This window comes from Lactuca saligna, chromosome 7, assembly GCF_052625555.1.
Source record: "Lactuca saligna cultivar CGN05327 chromosome 7, ASM5262555v1, whole genome shotgun sequence".
Taxonomy (NCBI): Eukaryota; Viridiplantae; Streptophyta; class Magnoliopsida; order Asterales; family Asteraceae; genus Lactuca; species Lactuca saligna.
Window position 1 is genome coordinate 31,792,062 of NC_136423.1, and position 21,623 is coordinate 31,813,684.

General features: G+C 34.6%; 5 protein-coding genes and 1 long non-coding RNA gene across 9 annotated transcripts; 4 read left to right on the forward strand and 2 right to left on the reverse strand.

The window, feature by feature from the left end:
• Positions 1–575: 575 nt before the first annotated feature.
• Positions 576–3,556, forward strand: LOC145004992 (dihydroceramide fatty acyl 2-hydroxylase FAH2-like). Its single transcript, XM_078964020.1, has 7 exons — positions 576–841; positions 1,851–1,909; positions 2,202–2,294; positions 2,510–2,706; positions 2,802–2,907; positions 3,040–3,186; positions 3,263–3,556. Exons 2-7 carry the CDS (start codon positions 1,859–1,861, stop codon positions 3,398–3,400), a joined length of 732 nt encoding a protein of 243 aa, XP_078820146.1. The 5' UTR covers positions 576–841; positions 1,851–1,858; the 3' UTR covers positions 3,401–3,556.
• A 988-nt stretch (positions 3,557–4,544) lies between these two features.
• LOC145004237 (uncharacterized) lies at positions 4,545–7,465 on the forward strand. Its single transcript, XM_078963128.1, has 6 exons — positions 4,545–5,700; positions 5,805–6,085; positions 6,268–6,406; positions 6,481–6,626; positions 6,699–6,822; positions 6,914–7,465. The coding sequence occupies exons 1-6, from the start codon at positions 4,638–4,640 to the stop codon at positions 7,219–7,221; spliced, it is 2,061 nt and encodes a 686-aa protein (XP_078819254.1). The 5' UTR covers positions 4,545–4,637; the 3' UTR covers positions 7,222–7,465.
• A 3,768-nt stretch (positions 7,466–11,233) lies between these two features.
• On the forward strand, positions 11,234–13,334 carry LOC145004241 (Gag-Pol polyprotein/retrotransposon). Of its 2 annotated transcripts, none has more exons than XM_078963133.1 (9): positions 11,234–11,397; positions 11,486–11,614; positions 11,916–11,961; positions 12,066–12,108; positions 12,248–12,343; positions 12,505–12,558; positions 12,654–12,719; positions 12,817–12,895; positions 13,099–13,334. In XM_078963133.1, exons 1-9 carry the CDS (start codon positions 11,347–11,349, stop codon positions 13,174–13,176), a joined length of 642 nt encoding a protein of 213 aa, XP_078819259.1. In that variant the 5' UTR covers positions 11,234–11,346; the 3' UTR covers positions 13,177–13,334. The 2 variants fall into 2 exon arrangements, with proteins under 2 accessions (XP_078819259.1, XP_078819258.1); XM_078963132.1 differs by having other exon boundaries at positions 11,236–11,397; positions 12,060–12,108.
• Positions 12,398–15,952, reverse strand: LOC145004242 (uncharacterized). 2 transcript variants are annotated; one of them, XR_013662324.1, is made up of 3 exons: positions 15,864–15,952; positions 15,013–15,126; positions 12,398–13,306 (listed from the first exon to the last, which is right to left on the reverse strand). It is a non-coding gene; the product is annotated as an uncharacterized LOC145004242 (long non-coding RNA). The 2 variants fall into 2 exon arrangements; XR_013662325.1 differs by having other exon boundaries at positions 15,013–15,153; positions 15,864–15,947.
• LOC145004238 (putative serine/threonine-protein kinase PBL24) lies at positions 14,868–18,777 on the forward strand. 2 transcript variants are annotated; one of them, XM_078963130.1, is made up of 9 exons: positions 14,868–15,072; positions 15,360–15,481; positions 15,610–15,707; positions 15,822–16,030; positions 16,703–17,284; positions 17,593–17,744; positions 17,838–18,050; positions 18,130–18,285; positions 18,395–18,777. In XM_078963130.1, exons 1-9 carry the CDS (start codon positions 14,922–14,924, stop codon positions 18,461–18,463), a joined length of 1,752 nt encoding a protein of 583 aa, XP_078819256.1. In that variant the 5' UTR covers positions 14,868–14,921; the 3' UTR covers positions 18,464–18,777. The 2 variants fall into 2 exon arrangements, with proteins under 2 accessions (XP_078819256.1, XP_078819255.1); XM_078963129.1 differs by having other exon boundaries at positions 17,590–17,744; positions 18,395–18,775.
• Positions 18,503–21,298, reverse strand: LOC145004240 (vacuolar protein sorting-associated protein 2 homolog 2). The gene is made up of 10 exons (XM_078963131.1): positions 21,126–21,298; positions 20,559–20,603; positions 19,920–19,954; positions 19,788–19,838; positions 19,528–19,632; positions 19,367–19,438; positions 19,186–19,257; positions 18,997–19,077; positions 18,812–18,906; positions 18,503–18,706 (listed from the first exon to the last, which is right to left on the reverse strand). The coding sequence occupies exons 1-10, from the start codon at positions 21,157–21,159 to the stop codon at positions 18,646–18,648; spliced, it is 651 nt and encodes a 216-aa protein (XP_078819257.1). The 5' UTR covers positions 21,160–21,298; the 3' UTR covers positions 18,503–18,645.
• Positions 21,299–21,623: the final 325 nt, after the last annotated feature.

Genomic DNA, 21,623 nt, shown 5'->3' on the forward strand with positions numbered 1-21,623 from the left:
GTGGGCTTGGGGAGTGGAGTTTTCACAGTGGGGCAAGCTGCTTTAAAAGCTGCATCAAGCAAAGTGGCAAAACATGAGAAAACGTGCATGAAAAATCAACACACGTTTATACCCTTTGCATTTGATACTTTCGGTTTCCTTGCGCCAGAAGCTGTTGAGCTACTCAATAGAGTTCAACGGGTCATGTATTGTAATGTTATGACTCTAAGATCTATAGATGTTGTGTTTAAAAGAATTGATTTTGCCATCCAAAAAAGGGTTGCGGCACAGCTTGTTGCTCGTTTACCCGCTACGTCTATGTAATTTTCAAATCGTCCAATTTCAAAACTAATAACACTGTTGTATTCGTCATAGATTATCGAGTGTTTTGAGGCCATATCATAAATGCATTTTTGGTAATAATTAATCCTAATTTTACTATAGATTACCTATTACATATTATACATATATAAATTATACATATATAAAGCTAATTAGTTTCACACGTAAAAGTTATTTAAGCTAATTATTTAATCATAAGTTTTATCAAAATTGGTATATGCATATATATATCATTATATAATGGATCCTCACAGACTGGCAACCGTTATCTAACGAGCATCTGCTGGCGATTCCATGATGCTTACAAGAAATCCACGCCTTTGATCATCCATTCATCCATCCATCCATCCATCCATCGCAACCAGATTCATTTCAAAAAATCGACAGTCTCTTTCTTCTCCAGCACCACAACTAAATCACACTCCTGTGACACCCACAAACCACTTCTTTCATCGAATAACAGTAAACCAGCCCTTAGAGCTCTTCATAGATCTGTCTTGCTGAAATCCTTTTCTCCGAGGTGGGTATTTGTTTACTATTTGGAACGCTCTTTGTTTCCTTTTTCTTGTGATTTGAATTCGTCTTCTTTTGGGTGCTATTAATGTCTTCTTTTAGGGCTTTTTCGGGTCCACATTGTGGGTTTGTGATTCGTCTTGTTCCTGTGTTTTGCGTTCGTACGTGTAAATGAATAATTCTGGTTTATCTCTGTTACCGTGTTAGGTGTTTTTGTATGTTCTGTATGGATTTATCTTTTTTGCCGTTTTAGGGTTGGAGATCTCTGTTTTCCGTGTCTAAATATATGAACTGTTAAACGTGTTCTGTTTGAGTTCGCCTTGTTTTTGGCGTCGTTAATGTGTTAATCTGCAGTTTTTATGTTTTCTGTTATTCGGATTCGTCGGATTCTGATTCATATTTGTTCGTGTGCTCTAATTTCATGGGTCTAAATGGATAATTCTGGTTTATAATGTGTGTTTTCTTTTTACTTTTAAGGGCTGTGTGTAGATACTGTTTTAAAATCACGATTATCATGGATGTTCTGTTCAAGTTTACCTACATTTATTGGTGCGATTACCCCCAAATTTATGTCATCTTGCACAATCTATTGTTCATTTATGCTAAAATTTGAATTTAAAAAGATTTGAATCCCACATTTGCAATGACAATTCTCCTAATCCCATCGAAAAGCACAATATGTAGACCAATGTGAACATTTTCTGATGCAAGATAGGGACTTTATGATCTCATAATATGTTTAATTAAGTGAAAAGATAATCAATCACCATCACACATAAGCCAACCTGCCACTTGTATCTTTGTGGATTATCTAATCAAGTATTAATGGTGTATGGTGATTTGGGTTGTGAGATTGAACATGTTCTTCAGTTATCTGTTGTTTCTTTTGTGGCAATTCAGTTGCATTTAGGTGTTGTTTCTTTTTCATTACTTAATGGACTTAATGGGACAAGGCTTAATCTGGTAAGCTTTATATGGTTGATTCTTTTGTTCCTAATTTTGATTAAAATCTTCAGGTTTCAAAATGGTAGCACAAGAATTCACTGTGGATTTAGATAAGCCTCTTGTCTTCCAGGTAAATGTTTATTATAATTTCTGTCCCTTTTAATCATTCCATCCAATGACAATTTAAACAATTTCCCTCTTTGTACACCCAATGAACTGGAAAATTACAACACCATTTTTACATATCTAGCCAAGTTGAAACTCACTTATTTAACCATCTTCACCATTAGAGACAAATTCACAATGTTGATACAATCTCACAAGATTTTTTCATGTGTTACAAATAGTCAATTTCCTTTTCATGAATTTTAATTGTTTGTTTCTTGTTTATCTTCTAATTGTAAAAATCTTTGAATATAAAGGTTGGCCATCTTGGAGAAGCTTATCAAGAATGGATTCACCAACCTATTGTCAGCAAGGAAGGCCCACGATTCTTTAAAAGTGACTTCTGGGAGGTATTTTTTCCTATGTTTTTAGTTAAATCTCATCACATATTTCTAGTGCTATTTTCAACGATGCGGGCATTCACGTCTTTTGCACAAACAAGAGATCATGCATGTGAAATACAGTACAACTTGTTCTGTCATGTCAAATGCAGTAAAACCTGTTCACTCATGTCTTGCATAAATCATGGAGGGTGATAGTAATTAGTTTTTGTTGTATGTTACAGTTTCTTACAAAAAACGAGTGGTATTATATTCCATCAATTTGGCTCCCAGTTGTATGTTGGTATACTTCAAAGTCATTCAAGATGGGGCTTTCACTTCCTCAAATAGCAATAATACTTGTTTTGGGTATTTTCATTTGGTCATTCATGGAATACAGTCTTCATCGTTTCCTTTTTCACATCCACACCAAGAGCTATTGGTGTGTTCTCTTTTCATTCCTATCTCAATAACACCATATGATATGATTTCCATGGTTTTTATTCACTTTTTCTTTTTCTTTTTAAATATGTTCAGGGGCAACACCCTTCATTATCTTCTTCATGGTTGTCATCACAAACACCCTCAGGATGGATTACGCCTTGTTTTCCCTCCCACTGCAACAGCAATTCTCTTGGTGCCAGTATGTTCTCTTCCTTAATCTTTTCAAAACCGAGGAGAGTTTTTTTTTTTTTTTTTTTTTTTTTTTTTTAAATTTGGTTTTCTGAAATTTGGCCAATTTGAAACCTACTAATTTAAGTTGCTTGATTGGCAGTTATGGAATGTGTTGAAACTGATATCCACACCTACTGTTACTCCTGCTTTGTTTGGAGGTATTTTACTTGGTTATGTGATGTATGATGTCACACATTACTATGTGCACCATGGTCAGCCAAAAAGCCAAGTTCCTAGAAGTCTCAAGGTAAAGTATAATAAAAGACATGACACATCTTTATTTATGAAACTATTATAATGTTTCTTTTATACTTTATATGCAGAAATATCACTTAAACCATCATTTTCGGATCCAAAACAAAGGATATGGCATAACATCTTCTCTTTGGGACAAAGTGTTTGGAACATTGCCTCAAACCAAATCAGCTGAGAAAGAAAGGAAGCAAATGAAGATGCAGTGAATGATGATGAATCATAATAGTAGGTTTCCATCTGGTCAAGTCAACGTTCTTTGAGACATGAGACATGATTTAGTATATTTTAGCATGGTTTTGAATGTAATTTTACCTTGAAATTTATGTGGGTTTTGAAATTATTTATTTATTTGGTCATTGTAAGTCGTGTCTTGTTTCGTATTCTCATTAGAAAGTCATGGGAGAAAGAGTAGGTGTCTTGTCAGTTGTCATCAACAATAAATAGAGGGAAGAGGCCAAAACTCAAAACTCAAAAGTCAAAAGCATGTGGTGTGTATATTCTGCCTTTTGGTAAAAGGAAGTTGCTTCATGAGTTTGTTCTTATTGAAATGATGGGTTTTGCATCAATGGTGGGTTTTGGGATGAAGACGAATTAACATAATTAATTTTTTTTGGTTCAGATGTTAGGTGATTGTGTTGGTTTGTTATTTGTCATAATTTATTGAAAGTTTGTTTATGGTGTTCCATGTGTTTATAATGTATTGTGTTGCCTTTGACATGATTCAACCCATTTTTTTTTTAATGTAAAACGTGACTGTTGAAGATATTCTAGAGAGTTGAATTTTCTTGATTAACATCGTGTTATGAACAATGAAAACCCCACCAGTAAATGGTCAAACAAACACAAGAGGTAAAAATATTTGACCCAACAATTTTCTAATTCTTATTCTTTTAAACTATTGTTTAAGATGTTAGTCATGTTCAATCGCTTTGATTGATCAGAAGACACCTGTTCATTAGAATGTGTGAAAATTAATAGAAACGAATTAGAAATTTTGTATTACCAAGTTCAAAATCATAAATGATTGCAGAAACTTAAATTCGGTTGAAATACAAATTTCATCAAATAGAGAAATTTTCTTTCTGGCTTTCCGCTGAATCATACACGGGAACTAGTGGATGCTCCTCCTAAAAGTAAACTTCTAGGGCTCTAATTAAGTTCCTTGTGGATTTACAAACAAAAACTACAAGACTAGATTGGTTGCAAAAGGTTACACATAAACTAAAATCATATAAAAGCTTATCTTGTTAAATAAAACAAAATGATAAATAGTCAAACAGAAAAGATTTTTAATTTTTGTGGGCCAATTTATGAAAATTAAGAATTGTAAAAACGTAGTGGGTGTTTGACTATCATAAACAAATTTGTAAGTTGATTATGAAGCTCCAACATCATCTAGAACACTAAATTCCATACACTTCTTCTTCTTCTTCATTAATAATCATGTTCACTGCTACTACCGAAGATGACAAGGAATCTCAACCCTCCACCTCCTCCTCCATCGAATGGTTACAACCCTGCATTCACTTCAAATTCTCTGATATTCTCTTAGCAACCAACAACTTTGATGAATCATTAGAAATTGGGCATGGAGGGTTTGGAAAAGTTTACAAAGGTAATGTTATCAAAGGATCAAGTCTTGTTGTTGCTGCCATTAAACGGTTGGATTCCATGTCTAGCCAAGGGGAATCCGAATTTTGGGCAGAAATTGAAATGCTTTCCAAATTCCATCACTGTAACCTCGTTTCTTTGTTTGGTTACTGTAATCATGAAGAAGAGAAGATCCTCGTATACGAATACATGCCAAAAGGAACCCTCGAAGATCACCTCCATAGACATGGTACCCCTCTTTCATGGCTTCAGAGACTCAAGATTTGCATAGGTGCAGCTCGTGGGTTACACTACCTTCACTCTGGAACAGGGATTGAATTTGGGGTTATACATCGCGATGTCAAGAGCTCAAATATTTTGTTACATGAAAGTTGGGCAGCTAAAATATCAGACTTTGGGTTGTCCAAAATCGGTCCCACAATCCAGCCGTTGACTTATGTCAACACACTTGTTAAAGGCACTTTTGGGTATCTTGATCCTCATTATTTCTCAACTGGAAGGCTGACAAGGAAGTCTGATGTGTACGCTTTTGGGGTGGTGTTGTTTGAAGTGCTATGTCGGAAGCATGCGGTGGATAAAAGTCTTGATTTGGAGCAATGGGGTTTAGTTGCATGGGCTCAAAGTTCAATCAAAGAAGGCAATTTAAAAAGCATAATTGATTGTGATATAAGGGGTCAAGTATCCACAAAATGTTTGAAGGAGTTTGTTCGAATTGCAGAGAGATGTTTGCTAAGCAATCCAAAGCAACGCCCTACAATGGCTGAAGTTGTGGTTAGTCTTAAGTCTGCACTGAATTTACAAGAGAAAAGCAATGGTTCATTGCAGGCTGCTGGTAGATCAATATTTGGAAGAGTGTTTGATATGTTTCCATCTCCTTCAAACGAAGAGAACTCTGGTATTATATTTCAAGCTCTTGTTGAATTGGAAAAACTATTGATTGGGTATCACATGATCAAAATAGTGATCATATAATTACCTGTTTCTGTTCATCTATTTCAGCTCATGGTGATTCAAAGCTATCAAGTAATAGAAACGTTGGTGATACTCTAGAGGCTGAAAACAAAGATTTCACAATCCTTTTTCCAAGTTTGAGAGTACTTAAGTTTACGGATTTGAAAAGGGCTACAAAAAACTTTAGTCAAGATTTACTCTTGGGTAGGGGACGTTTTGGAGAAGTGTTCTTAGGTTGGGTTGACAAGAACACATTCGCCCCTTCAACAGAAGGTGATGGAATTGCTGTTGCTGTTAAAAAGTACAGTCAAGGTCTTCCAGAATGGAATGTAAGTTGAGTCTTCATTCACCTTTAACATTTATTCATTAGGTGTATGCTTACTTTTATATCTATGCTTTATGTTGTATATATAATTAACCCATGAGTCATTTTTTTCATAGAAAAATGCTAGAATTTATTTTTGTTTTATGAATCCTTTATCTGAATGAACCTAAAATTCTGTGAGATCAGACTGTGGTGAGCGTCTTAGGATGGTTGACTCATCCAAATATTATTAGTCTCTTGGGATATTGTGATGATAAAAAACACAAATGCTTGCTTGTTTATGAGTACATGCAGAATCGAAATTTTGGTGACTACTTATTTGGAGGTAATAATACTTATTTTACTCAAAAGTTGAATTTTTGCAATGTAGTAGCTTATGAGAGATGGAAAATTTTACAGATATACTGGATGTTGCCAAGCTACTTTCATGGAAAAGACGACTTTTGATAATGATAGGAGTAGCCCATGGACTTGCTTATATGCATTCATCAAAAGATCAAGTCATACACCGTGATGTTAAAACATCTAACATATTGCTGGATGAGGTAATCTTAATCTACTTAAGATTTTGGTTTTACCACTAAAGTTTACCATTTTTCTACTTAATTGTAATACAGGATTTTAATGTCAAACTAGGGGGTTTTGGGATGGCGAGATTTGGCCCTGAAATTGCGAAAACAGGTGTTACTACACGTATTATTGGTACCTTGGGTTATTTAGACCCGGGGTACCTAAGCAATGGTAAATTTGTGTTTAATGTTTGTTAAATAGCATAAAGAACAAGTTATTTTAGAAAAATTATGGAAATGTAAATATGAAGAAAAAATTACAGGTCATCTGAGTGTGAAGAGCGACATCTACAGTTTTGGAGTGGTGTTGTTGGAAGCTCTAACGGGGCAACAAGCTTGGCAAAGACATAGGTATTACTCTGGTTTGGTAAAGTGGGCGATTCCATTTCTAGAAGACAAAAATGAGCTAAAGAAAATAATGGATCCACGTCTTGGAAAAAACTACCCCTTAGAAGATGCTTTTAAATGCGCTACACTTGCATTAAAATGTGTAGCTAAGAATCCTAAAGATAGACCTTCAAGTGAAGAAGTTTTACAAAGTTTGGAACAGATATATGTTGTTAACAAATAATGGACATTGCCTCCAATCTCTGTTTCCCTTCCTTAGTTTGATAATTATAAGTCACTGTGTTTCTCCCCATTCCTTAATTCAAGTCTATAGCCCCTTTGGATCTATTCTACCTTAATTGGAGATGCCTCACACCCACCTTTGGGACAATGTTTTTTTTATTGTTTTTAGTTGTTTATTACTCATATTTACTTCTTGCATTTTATACAAAGTTGATATTCATGTATTCGAATGAATTGTTTTTGACTTAGACTAAAACTTTATTGATGAAATTGCAACACCTTTATTACGTGTGTGTGCATTTACCTAAGATGCACATCTCTATCTTACTATTTGTAGCTTTGTGTTAGTTTACTTTATTTAGTTATTTTCCATGCTTTTCTAGTTATTGACTTGGTCTAAGTTAGTGGTCCAAGTCTATGTAGTGGGTAGTTTATTTCCCTGTATTTCCGTCTTTGATGTAAGCCTCTATGGCATCTAGCTTTTCAGTTTCCTGTTTTCAATTAAGCAATCACATGAAGCCAAAATCTGTGTGTTCTCTCTCTGCAAGTTCTAGCCTTTTTGTCACCTTCTTGTTGTGTACAAGTAGCAGGAAACCATTTCAGGTTAACAAACTGGTATCAGAGCATAACCCATGGTTGAACTTCAAGTTGTTGGTGGTGTCAAGAAACTCAACAATCAGAATTATAACACCTGGTCCACCTGCATATCTTCGTATATGCAGGGACAGGATCTGTGGGAGGTTGTAAATGGTGCTGAGACAGGACAACCAACAGTTGAAGATAATAATTGGGTCTTAAGGAAGTGGAAGATTAAAGCAGGAAAGGCAATGTTTATTCTGAAAACAACAGTTGAAGAGGATGTACTAGAGCACATACGAGTTTTAGAGACCCCTAAGGAAACATGGGATACTTTGAAAGAACTTTTTTCAAAGAAAAACGATGCAAAACTACAACTCCTTGAAAATGAACTTCTCTCAGTTACACAACGTGACCTGTCAATCCCTCAATACTTTCATAAAGTAAAATCACTATGCCGAGAGATTGAAGAACTTGATTCTCAGGCCTAAATTGGAGAATCCAAAATCAAAAGAATCATTATCCATGGACTAAAAACTGAATTCAGAAGTTTTGTAGCTGCAATTCAAGGTTGGCCGAATCAACCATCTTTGGTTGAATTTGAAAACTTGTTGGCAGGTCAAGAAGCCCTAGCAAAACAGATGGGTAGTGTTTCTCTGAAAAGTGAAGAAGATGCCATGTTTGCAGGTAAGGGCAAAGGAAAGTCTCATTCAAATTCCAACCAGAATCATAAATGGAATTCCAACAAAACTAAAAACCATGAAACAGAGAAGAAGAATCGTGAGTCTGAGAAAGGAGAGTCGTCAAAAGAAAGGAAAAATCATCAATCCGGTAAACGCTTTCCATTCAAGTGTTACAATTGCGGGTTTAGGGGTCACATGGCTCGTGATTGTCAAAAAGAGCCTACAGAGGAAGGTAATGCAGTTACAACACAAGACGAAGAGGCTTGGGATGCTGAAGCATTCTTTGCAAAAGAAGAAACCGTCTTGGCTCTTACTGCTACTTCTGAAAGTAGTTGTAATAAACTTGATGAATGGATCATAGACTCTGGGTGCTCGAATCATATGACAGGAGATAAAGAAAAACTACAAAATGCAACAAAGTATGGTGGCAGTAGAGTTGTGGTGATTGCAAATAATTCGAAACTCCCTATGGTGGCAGTAGACTCTGGCGATGTATGTTTTCCTCCAGACAACAACAAGAAAGAGTTAAAACTCAATAGTGTGTACCATGTACCAGGTATGAGAAAAAATCTTCTATCTGTGTCCCAAATAACTTCAGCAGGTCACTATGTAGTCTTATTTACCTGACATTGACAAGGCCGGATATTGCATTTGTGGTTGGAGTACTTAGTCGATACATGCAAAGCCCAAGAAAACCTCACCTAGATGTTGTTCAGAGAGTTCTAAGGTATTTAAAGACAACTATCAATTATGGAGTCATGTTTAAGAGGGAACAAGAATGCAACTTAGTTGGATATTGTGACTCAGACTATGCTGGAGATGTAAATACTCGAAGGTTAACAACCGACTATGTCTTTATGCTTGGATCGAGTGTTGTGTCATGGTGTAGCAAACGTCAACCGAGTGTATCTTTGTCTACAACAGAAGCGGAATATCGAGCTGCATCCATGGCAACTCAAGAAAGCATGTGGCTTGTACAATTGCTGAAAGATCTGAATCAAGATGCGGGCTCCAAGATTTCACTGTTCTGTGACAACATGTCTTCCATTCAACTAGCCAATAACCCTACATTCCATGCTCGAACAAAACACATTGAGGTTCATTACCACTTTATTCGGGAGAAGGTATTAGATGGTGACATTAACTTGATATATGTGAACACCAAAGACCAGGTAGCTGACCTGTTCACAAAGAGCTTATCCAATAAGAAGCTTGTTGATTTCTGTGACATCATGGGCATGGTGGAAGTAGGTGTTGAGAAGGAATGATGAAATTGCAACACCTTTATCACGTGTGTGTGCATTTACCTAAGATGCACATCTCTATCTTACTATTTGTAGCTTTGTGTTAGTTTACTTTATTTAGTTATTTTCCATGCTTTTCTAGTTATTGACTTGGTCTAAGTTAGTGGTCCAAGTCTATGTAGTGGGTAGTTTATTTCCCTGTATTTCCGTCTTTGATGTAAGCCTTTATGACATCTAGCTTTTCAGTTTCCTATTTTCAAATAAGCAATCACGTGAAGCCAAAATCTATGTGTTCTCTCTCTGCAAGTTCTATCCTTTTTGTCACCTTCTTGTTGTGTACAAGTAGCAGGAAACCATTTCAGGTTAACATTTATTACTATTAGTTTCATTGTTATTCAGTTTTAGACTTTCACACCAAATACTGAGTGTGATATGTCCTTGGAAATCCCTTGTCAAGTATTAAACAATCAAACAAAGTTTATATGGAGTTATGAAAAGCTTATAAAATCTTTGTTGATAATCAACAGCCTCCCACTTCCCAAACTCACTAGAACTCATATTTTTGTTCAAATCTAATTGAAAAAACATTGAATTTAATCGATACAACTCGTACTTTAAAATTTATATAAATTATCGTCAAAATGTCATAAATCATAGTTAAAATGTTATACTTTTATTGAAAAAGGAAATTACAAAATCATAGGACACAGGAAATTGCAGATGATTTTATGCCATCTAGGATTTCAAACTTTCCAAATGTCAAATTTTAGCCTTTTATACCTATATATATATATATATATATATATATATATATATATATATATATATATATATATATATATATATATATACCTAACAACCTTATATAAGTTTATATAAGCTTAGGTACCTAACCACACTATACTACATCGTTTTGCATTATATTTCCATTGCAATCGTCTAAGGTTTTTAAACTTCAACCCTTAACTTGATTTACTTTAAAGATTTTCAGACATTCACCATTATATTCCTCCTACACCATTTGATTTGTAACGGTAGTATATGAAGCCCATCAAGGGGTCTCCGATAGAAAGACATCATTTGAAGGAAGATAATTGTGAAACTCCAAAGATTTTGGAAGTAATCAAGTTATGAGGTTCAATTTTAAGAACTTTGGGTGATTACAATGCAAATATGATACAAAATTACGTTACGTAATATGATGTGGTTAGGTACCTAAGTTTATATAAGGTTGTTAGGTATATTCACTTTACCATATATATATATATATATATATATATATCGCAATGCATGTCTCGATTTTGCAGCTGATACGACTAAATTGGAAGTGGCGTGCCTATGTCTCACCTATCATTTTAATGGCTATTTTAATATTTTTTTTTTTTTTTTTTTTTTTTTTTTTTTTTTTTTTTTTTTGCTAAAACTAAAAAAGTCATGGTCCGGTCTGTGTTCGCCTCTTCGGGGCCATTTTGTTTCATATTTTGGATTGGTTTGGTCGACCCTGATCCGTTACCAAGTTCCAACCCATACACACTCGAAATTACCATTTTAACCCGAACCTCCGACGAGAACCGTTAACCAATCGAAATTCTCCGCTTATCACCTGGTTTCATTGTTCCATCCATGTCTCGCAACGCATGTGTGCGATTGAACACTCTAGCTCACCTCGACCATGTAAGTAAAGCTTCCTGTAACGTCAATTTCTATACTGATGCTACAACTTTTGCTAATTTTGGGTTTTTTTCTGGGCGAAATGCTGTAGGTCAGGAGTAGATTTCGCACATTGGATGTTCCTGCTGAGTCTTCAACTCGTTTACACTTTCAGTTTCAAATGAATCATGCCCAAATCACTAGGGAATGTATACAACTCCGGTGTGTGCGTGGTGGCGATGTGAGTTTTATTATTTCCTTTTTACACGATGTTCCAATAATCTGTAACAATTTCCATGTTTGAATGTGCCACATTGATTGAATTATCTGATATTTTATCGAAATCTGAGCTAAATTACATATGGTTATTGATTTTGATGGATGATATTCAATTAGCTGGTCGTTCTTTCAGGGTTTACACACTTATATCAAAATTGGGAATAAATTCTAGATTCGGTGTGATGTAGCCTTGTTAACGATATGTTAATTACAGTTTAAGTTTTACCATATTGCTAATTGTTAGCTCTTCACTTCAAGGTTAGCCTCATGAACTATCATATTCTCCCAGCAGCTCTATAGAGCAAGAAGGTATTGATCAATAGATTTATGCGTACACAATAGCAATTCTACATATGAAAACATACTTCTAATGCAAGGCTTCTGAAAATTCAACATGTTCTGTTTAGCTTCAGAGGAAAGCAATGAAACTCAAGAAAAGTCATCCTCATCATCCGAGTACTAACTACTTGTCTTTCATCACTATTGATCAACTTTATCAGGCTATTTTTACAAAATATGTATCATCAGTTTAATATTTCCGTTCACTCATTTCATACATACAAAATCATCTTATCCTTTTCCTTGGAATTCTCAGGATATTGAAAAAGCTTAGAAGATATGGAATTTCAGGGATATTATCCTACGGGCTACTTAACACTGCTTATTATCTTTCTGCCTTTCTTGTGGCATGGTAAGTGCTTTGTACCTATAAAGTTAATAGCTTTAAGAAATTAACGTCCATATATTTATGTCAAACAATGAAATTATCACATAGAACCTCTTTCATATGTTCTACAATTCAATGCTCTTTACATATTTACTTAACAGGAATTATGTCTATTTATGGTGTAGGTTCTACATTGCCCCAGCACCTGGTAAAATGGGTTATTGGACAGCAGTTAAAAGGTGTTTCTTCTTCATCATCATCATCATCATCATCATCAACATCATTATCATCTAATAATTAGTGGTAAGAATTGGAACTGAATAATGATGTGCAGATTTGTTAAATTGATGGCCATGGTCTGGGCTGGAAGCCAAGTAACTAAACTTATCAGAGCTGCAGGGTGAGCCAAGTAACACACACACACACACACACACACACAAACTCTCTCTGTTTAGTTTAAGTGACAAAATCGTCTGAAAGGTATGCTTATTTTGCAGGGCTCTAGCACTTGCACCTGTAGTTGATAAAGGTCTATCATGGTTCATGGCCAAATACAAGTTCAAATCACAAGCAAAGGTTCATCCCACTTACAAAATATCTCATGTCTTTTTAGTCCTGTTCAATGAAACAAAAGTTTCAAAAAAAAAATTTCAACCAAAAAGGTGAAACAAGGTGGGAGATGGACTTGCTTTTGATCTCTCATCTTTGCAAAAGACGTGAATGTCCTCCTCATTCTAATAAAAAATACCCCTAATCTAATGATTTGTAACAATCTATAGGCCTTCTCAGTGATCGTTGGGTGCTGTTTTGGGCTTGCTGCTGTGCTGTTTATTGTTGTGACGCTGCTTTCGGCATAAACCTTCAATCATTTATAAGGGCATTTATGTCTTTTCCTTTTTTCAGAATGAGTAGTTATATCTTGTATCGTTTTCGCCACCTTTAGCCACACTGATGACAGTTACATTTTTCACAAACCTTATCCATATTCTTTAGACAAAGAAAAGTGATTTCGTCAGCATATTGTATAAGATCAGAAATCACAAACAGACAGTAGTAAAAGTAGTAAATTGGTTAAACCTATGAAAGATGGTTGATTCGATTTGGTTTTAATAAAGTCACTATCAAACTGTGTCACTATTACTTATTATAAACTTTAACAATTACAAGAAAAAACTATGTTCTCCAACTGAAAACGGTAATAACTAACAACAATCTAATGTCACCAGTAAAAAGACAAATGTAAACGAACCTAGATACTTCGGAACCTAGAAAACTTAGATGTAATAGTTTCAAAAAGAGTGAGATAAAAGATAAACGGGTCCACCAAAACGGATTTAAATTCTTATAAATCATAAGTTGATATTTATATAATATATGTATTATGAACAGAATATTTATGCGACAACTTATATAACAATACAAGGTGCATACATATATCATTTTGTATAAAATACTAAATTTCCAGTGGTTTCCATCTAACAAACATGACGCAACATAAGAAGCTACAATGCGGTTTCTTGTTGTTACATTGGACTATGTCGCTTTCATCACATATGAAGAACCCCCATAAAGAAAGAAGACAAAAATGAACACTTCGATAAAAATTACCAATTTGCCCATCGGTACTATTTTCCAGCAAAAGTATGTACTGGAAAAAAAAAAAAAAAAAAAAAAAAAATCTAATGTGGGGAAATATTATATGAAACAATAAACATGTCTTATGTCATAAATACATAACTTTGATCATCATGACAACAGATACTTATCTAACCATTTTTAGTTTACCATGAGGGCAAAAGTCCTTGTATTTTCTACATATATAAACTATGATTCACATCCAAAGGGCGTCTCCTAAACGATGCTTGTTGTTTACACAAAAAAAAGGATGTCGTAAGCATTGAATCTTAGGAATCCTTGTACCAAAATAAGACAACCGTACGATTTCTATTGGAACATAATCCTTGTAATCATCACCTTAAACAGCAGCATAGCTCATAGTTGGCTGTTAATTAACCGAAAAAAACAAGAATCAAGAAAGCATAAGTTTCACAAAAATGGTACTTAAGAAGCACAATCTTTTCTTGTTCCCAACAATGAAAAAACTCGTTTGCCCATCGCCACGGATACGATATACGATTGGAATGAACTCGAACTCGTCTGCTTCATGTCCCTATACGGACTCTCTATAGGATATACTTTGTGTTTCATGGTACAAATTGATCTGTCCCTTTTCTTGTTTATGTTCCCTAATGATTCCAATTTGGTTAGTTAATTCATCTATTAATATGATCTTTAGTCTATCTGTTCATATATATACGTGCTTCAAGAGAGTGAGAGAGAGGTCAGACTCCAACATATATATAGAGACATGTAGCTGATGTAGCCTGTGGGAGTCTTAACATATACTTAAACTCGACGTTTGTTATGTCCCAAAAATGTGATTCTATCATAAAAACTTTCTTTTGCTATAAATTCTATCATGAATGGCCGGAATAAAAGGTATTTTATTAGATACTTAACTAATAGTCAGTACAAGATAATTGACTAATTACCATAAACCTACCAATACCATATTGTAGTTCAGAGAAAGTAGAAGAACATCATGTCCACAGGAGCACAAAAACTGATGGTGATACATGATGCATCAAGAACCGATGGTTTGAGTGCAATCATATCAGCCTTCGAGAGCTTACCAGTTGGATCAGGAGATGAGCTCACTCTCCTTGGAGTTATTCATCAGCTTTCAAGTACTTGTGAGTAATCATTCATTATTGGCTTGTTTCTTTTCTTTTCCCATTAAGTGTTGTCTGGATAGATGATATTTAAAAAGTTATCTGAGAAAATTAATGGCCACACACTTTGAGAAATAGAAGAAAAAAAGTAAACGAGAATAAATTTGTAAAAAGTTAGGACTTAATAGGAAAGTTTTTCGCCTTCTTTATAAGCAAGAAAGATACACTTATATATAGTTCATGGGTTTAATTCATGTCTCTTAAGTGAAAAAGAAACAAACACCCTTATTAGGGAATTTGTGTTGTAGTGAAAATCATGAGCATAAGTGGATCAAATACCAAATACAAGGAAGATGAACGGATAAAGAAGGAGGAGTATCATAAAAGAGAGGAAGTGATGCAACTGTCCACGATTTGTGCAAGGAACAAGGTATCATTCGTAGCAAATTCATATGCTTTTAGTTTTTGTTCATGGAATATTCATGCGTTGATTTATATTGTTAATTATTGTGTATTCTATAAACACGATCTTATTAATCCAAAAAAAAAAAAATCCAGATAATGTTCCAGATAGATGTGCAATATGGATCTTCTCCAAAGATGATTGCTGCCATGGCAGCCAAAAGCTCAAGGGTGACATGGGTCGTACTTGACAGGTATGATAAAAAGTGTCGTTTTGTGGGTTTAAACTTTAAGTTGTAATGATATTTTCTTTGATCTCTTATTACCAGAATATAAGTTTAATGTATTTTGAAAATTCCACAACGCAGGCAGATGAAAAAAGACAGAAAGTTCTTCATGGAGAAGCTTACATGTGGAATATTGAGGATGAAACGAGACAACACAGTCGAAAAGCTCAGAGGACCAATAACAATGGAGGACAAGAAACTGCGGTCATCAAAAAGGACTCCAAGCAATGAGCATGTTTCATATGGTGAAATGATACCCGTAATGTCAAAGAGAGAACTCTCCCCAAAGAGTGAGTAACCTTGACAATGTAAACTAATGACAATTTAGAGAGAAAACGGCTAGGGTTTCATTATTGAGGATAAAGTTTAATTACAAAGAAAGATAAAAAAAAGACTATAAATAGCAAAGCACTATAGGATTAACCTAGCTAAAGGGCCAACATAAAATAAGATCAAAATACTTTATTATGCTAACATGCAATTCATCTAATTAAGTTCTCTAGACCAAAGACACCTATTATGGGTGAGTATCATTCAGTTTTTTCCTTAAACCAAAATTAAACTAAAACATTTCTAGCATTAAAATGCGGTTTATTTGGTTTCTTCATCGCGTTAAGTAACCAAGCATAAGATTAGGTTCAAATTTTTTACATAAAATTTAGGTATTTTATAGGGTTAAGTTCACATCATATCATTTCTTCCTATTACAACATTGTATTGTAAAAAAATCTAACGAATTATATAAATCTCACCCAAATTCAAATCTATTTCCACTGATGATAATGAAAACTGAAAGTACAATGCTATAATTAGGTGGATTCGTCAAAGTATGATGTGTTAATAAGAATTTTTTTGAAAGCACAATGTGATATGATGAGAAGAAAGAAATTAGGATACTATAATAAGAAAATAAGTGAAAGTAAGTAGAATGCTATATATCATAACACCTCTTTCTTTTCCAGAAACTACAAATGCTCAAAAGCCAGCATTTAAACCGGAAGGTGGCGGCAGCAGTGGTGCACCACCATGGGATAAATCACACTTCTCACCCTCCCCACCATCCACTGACCAGATATCCCCATCTCCATCCAAGGCCTCCACCTCCAGCTTTGGGACTTCTGAAGTATCCACCATGAATTCCAGTTGGACAAATGATGATCATGAAGAAGAAGAGTTTGAATGTTCCATTTGTTCAGTTTGCCAGAATAAACGTCCAAGTACTCAGTTAAAGCAATTAGACTTCAATTACACCGAACTCTACCATGCTACTGATGGTTTCTCTTCAGACAACTTTCTATCAGAAGGAGGATTCGGTTCTGTGTATGAAGGAGAGCTCAATATCCATGGTGGATTAAAAGTTGCTATCAAACAACATAAAGATGCAAGTTTTCAAGGAGAGAAAGAGTTCAAGTCTGAAGTTAATGTACTCAGCATGGCTCGACACCCGAATGTGGTCATGTTGTTGGGATCATGCTCTGAAGGAACACACAGGCTGCTTGTTTATGAGTTTGTCTGCTTTGGCTCACTTGACCAACACTTATCAAGTAAGCACATATAGATTATTCGGTAGATATATGATACAAGATAATCAGCCCTTAGTGAAGGATGCAATAGATTTAGGGACAAAATTCGATTTAAAAAAGTTATTCCTTTGCTAATGCTTAAGAGTTCGAGTCTCAACAGATACAGTGTAAGAGTTTCAATTCCAATGTGGATCAGGCTAAATTGGCTAGATGGGGTTGTGTAACCCTAAAAACATCTCACAAATCACATGCATGATGTTGCTCTAGGGTTGTTGAAAAAATAACCCTTTTGTAGAATTGTATAAATTATGTTGCTAAATGTGCAGCAGCTGCGGAAAATCCGAATCCACTGACATGGGACAAGAGAATAAAGATCGCACTTGGAGCCGCAAGAGGTTTAGATTATCTTCATAGAATAAACATCATACATCGAGACATGAGGCCAAATAACATTCTCGTAACACATGACTACGAATCATTGGTAATGTTGATAAGCATCTAAAATGTATTATGTATATAACATTTGCAAGTAAGTTGATCTAATTAACTTGATTTTAAAATGTACATTAATTAGCTAGGTGATTTTGGTCTAGCAAGAACCGGTTGTGATGATACAGATGAGACGAGTGTGGTTGGGACCCTTGGGTATGTGGCACCAGAGTATGCCGAATGTGGGAAAGTGTCAAGAAAGACAGATGTTTACTCGTTTGGTGTCGTTTTGTTACAGTTGATCACAGGTTGTAAGACAAAAGAGAAGAAGTTCGATGGGAAAACCCTAGTGGAATGGGTAATTAAGGAAATTCATAAATCTTTATGCATGCATGATTTATCAAGTTTTAATTTTGATTGTGGTGTTTTTTTGGCAGGCAAGACCGCTTGTGGAAGATCAGAATTATCCAGATTTAATTGATGAGCGGATTGTTGATTCCCCGGATGTCCAAGTCTTCCAATTATATCTTATGGTACGACTAGCAGAAGGTTGTCTCAAGAAAGATCCTACCAAGAGACATACAATGGCATATGTAAGTTTTCAGACTTGACTTGATGTGATCAGTTATCAAATAGGGTAAATCGATCATTTGTTCAGACATCATCTTAGGGTTGTTTGATAGTTATATAATGGGCATGCAGGTGGTGAAGCAATTAGAACGCATTATGGGAGGGAATAATACAAGCTCCAGAGACGTAAGGAAATGTTAAATGAATCGGGATGAATGTAAATAAATGTATGTGCTACCATTACCATATAAACGTTTTAATAACTATTTTTATATAAATCTATATTTTTAGGACAAATGTGATATAATCCAAAAAAAAAAAACAAAGAATTCGTTGTAATACAAGATACTTCATATACATATAGATACTACTAGACTTGAAGATCACAGGCGCCTAAGGGAAGCAAGTCTCTTCTCAAGATCATCAACATCGTTTGTGACCGAACTGCAATTTTCATAATAACAATAAACAATGGTTATTTGTCTGATAAAACATCCTTTTTTGTATTTACATATTATTATTATTATTATATATCCATCTTATTTATACCTTGGGGCAGCATTGTCAACCTTCTTGGGTCCGATTCGACCTTTTGGTGCTGAAGATAACTGTGATGCGATGCCTACACCAATCTCATCAAGCACCTACACAACTCAAACAAAAGCATGTCACATTTTATCCCCCAAAAAATGTTCGAATAATAAAACATACAAACACAATTATCTCATCTCTACCTGATTTGTAAGTTCCTCAGTTTCCTCTTCAGCCTCATCTTTATCTAACGTTTCGTCAATCGAATCCGACATCATCTCAATCTAAACACAAATAACCAACAAGTTTAAGTTAAGTTACGTACCAACCCAAAAACTGACTGTGACTGTGACTCTGACTGTGTGACTCTGACTGAACATGAAGAAAGTTACCGTCATATCTAGCTGAGCCGATTGTGTCTGGAATTCTTTGATCACTTTAGCTTGTTTCACGGGTGCCATTTCCTGAATACAGCAGGAAATTTTAATAAGTATCTTTTGCTATATCTTGCAGTCTAATATAGTTTTAAATATTATAGCAACACGCTTTAAATTCTACTAATGGTATGTATACCTTGTTCATAGCAACCATTGCTTTTGTTGCACCTTTCATTCCAGTAGAAATTGAAGTGTTGGCATATAGAGCCTGCATAACGATAAAAACCCTAAATCCATTAGATAATTGTCCCCAAATATATAATTTATGCATGATTAAATAAATAAATAAATAAATACTTGTGTATGAGTTGCTACGCCTCTGATCTGTGCACGGCTCCCCTGCAAATTTGTTATCTGTTGTCGAAGACGAACAAGCTGACGAGCTAATATCTTGGTGGCAGCCTGATTTAATCAAAATATAAAAAAGAAGAACCAAATTGCAGGAAATAGCAACCTACTTTGCTCATTTTACTAATATAGACAATTAAAATGATGCAAAAACCTCAAGATTTGGAAACATTATGCAGACATAATTTGATATTTAAAAATGTATTAACCTCATTCCCAATTTTAGCTGTCTTTTTAATCTCTGCCACTAATTTCTTCTCCTGAAAAACAAATTTGTTCATGCATTCAATTGAATATGGAAAGAAATATATGTATTATTAATCTCAGCCATTATAACACACCTCCATTTGTAAGGATGCAATTTCACGTTCAATGCCTGCAATTGCAGCAAATCAAGTTCATTTAGTCAAAATAAACAACACTTAAATCACAAATTTATCTGATATCGATAATACTCTACAAGTTGGTTGTGGTTGACTAGGGTCATCACAAAAAGTACCTTTGGGGTTTTCAGAGGTTGGATGAAACAGAAATACTAGAAAAAAAAAACAAAAAAGTCTGTATAGAAAGTATATGAAAAATAAGGTGTTTCAAGCTTGATCCCCATCGATCCTAACCATCAAATGAAAGAAAAAACTTCTTTGTGAAGGGTAAAACACAAAAAAGTGACTTAATTGGCCAATTAGAGAAAGATCATGCATGATAAAAGACAATGAGACATGTTAACTTCTAAATAAGTGTTTGTATGATGTTAAGAAGCAGAATTTTTTTCCAGGTTCTAATAAGCATTACACCAAAAACACACATAGTTGCATATAAAAGGTAGAATTTACATAGCAAGAATTGTATTTATAATTTCAAAACAAAGGTAGTAACTTCATTGTTTTACTGACCGAATTTGGTCCTTCTATTGCAAAAAAAATTGTTCAGAAGAACTTTAATTTTTACCAAAATAAACCATAAGAAGAAATAATCTTTACCCCGTGTGGCTACAGCCATTTCCCTTTTGCTTGTCCTCAGTGCATCTGTAAATTGACCAAAAAAAGAAGCGATTTATCATCTAACAGATAAAGAATCAAAAGATGTGCTTCCTCCGTCTCGTTTATAGAAAACTGAACTTCCAATTGTTTTTAGAAAACTGTTTTACTACTTATCAAGCACAACACAAGAGAATCTTTATGACCCGAATTAGCAATTAGGTCATTGTTGCTTAAACCCTTTTTTAAAATCTTCAAAATGCTACAACATAAAGCAGTCGTCTTCGGAAGAACCATAACAATGATCACTGGAAAAGTGGAAACCGAAAGTTATGCCCACCATCATACATTCTCCCTCTTTCCGCAATTAGAATTGTTTTCACAAATGAGGTAAGGTTGTGTCATTTCTCATTTGTCTAGAAATAAAGAAATTAACTCACAATGAAAGCAACATGTACACTTGATTTGACGAACTTTAAAGAGTTAACATCATAATTAGGATTCGGAAAAGAAAAAAGTAAAAGAGAAAGAGAAAGTATACGAGAAATGAAGTGGATTGGAGTTACTGACCTTTGGGTGATGTCTTCTTCTTGAAGATGTTCATGGCGAAGGGTGAGCAGATCTGGAACAGATGAACTGGGGTTACTCAGCTTCAGGTGCCGGCGTTTTCTCTTTGATGCAGCGTGGGGTTGCCTTTTACAGGATTGGCCATATAGCCGTTATGCTTGGGTATATTACTATAATACCCCCATGCTTTCCTGTTCCCAACTCAAACTCTTTACCCTTTTCTTTGGGATTTGGGAGTTGTGATGACAAAGCCCCTTTCCTATTTTAATAAAATTATTCCTTATAAGATAAACTTTTTTAGTGAGCCTATTAATTATTTATTTGTTTTTATATGCGAAAATATATAATTTGGTGTCTTTGTGATTACGTAAGGGATATATACTCGTGTGCTTTGTAGAAAGTTTATATCTAAAATAATTTATTTTTGTTTGTCAATATATATAAGAAAATTTATATTTTTTTTACAATCCTGTATATATATGAAACGGATATATATATATA

Coding starts and splice junctions, on each gene's coding strand:
- LOC145004992 (XM_078964020.1), top strand. CDS start 1,859: ATGGTAGCACAAGAATTCACTGTGGATTTAGATAAGCCTCTTGTCTTC. Junction 2,295..2,509: donor TTAAAAGTGACTTCTGGGAG/GTATTTTTTCCT, acceptor TGTATGTTACAG/TTTCTTACAAAAAACGAGTG. Junction 2,707..2,801: donor ATCCACACCAAGAGCTATTG/GTGTGTTCTCTT, acceptor AAATATGTTCAG/GGGCAACACCCTTCATTATC.
- LOC145004237 (XM_078963128.1), top strand. CDS start 4,638: ATGTTCACTGCTACTACCGAAGATGACAAGGAATCTCAACCCTCCACC. Junction 6,086..6,267: donor AAGGTCTTCCAGAATGGAAT/GTAAGTTGAGTC, acceptor CTGTGAGATCAG/ACTGTGGTGAGCGTCTTAGG. Junction 6,823..6,913: donor CCCGGGGTACCTAAGCAATG/GTAAATTTGTGT, acceptor AAAAAATTACAG/GTCATCTGAGTGTGAAGAGC.
- LOC145004241 (XM_078963132.1), top strand. CDS start 11,347: ATGTCTCGCAACGCATGTGTGCGATTGAACACTCTAGCTCACCTCGAC. Junction 11,398..11,485: donor CTCTAGCTCACCTCGACCAT/GTAAGTAAAGCT, acceptor GAAATGCTGTAG/GTCAGGAGTAGATTTCGCAC. Junction 11,962..12,059: donor CAGCTCTATAGAGCAAGAAG/GTATTGATCAAT, acceptor TGTTCTGTTTAG/CTTCAGAGGAAAGCAATGAA.
- LOC145004238 (XM_078963129.1), top strand. CDS start 14,922: ATGTCCACAGGAGCACAAAAACTGATGGTGATACATGATGCATCAAGA. Junction 17,745..17,837: donor CACATGACTACGAATCATTG/GTAATGTTGATA, acceptor TACATTAATTAG/CTAGGTGATTTTGGTCTAGC. Junction 18,286..18,394: donor AGAGACATACAATGGCATAT/GTAAGTTTTCAG, acceptor ATGGGCATGCAG/GTGGTGAAGCAATTAGAACG.
- LOC145004240 (XM_078963131.1), bottom strand. CDS start 21,159: ATGAACATCTTCAAGAAGAAGACATCACCCAAAG. Junction 20,604..21,125: donor GAAGAAGACATCACCCAAAG/GTCAGTAACTCC, acceptor GTCAATTTACAG/ATGCACTGAGGACAAGCAAA. Junction 19,258..19,366: donor CAATGGTTGCTATGAACAAG/GTATACATACCA, acceptor TGCTGTATTCAG/GAAATGGCACCCGTGAAACA.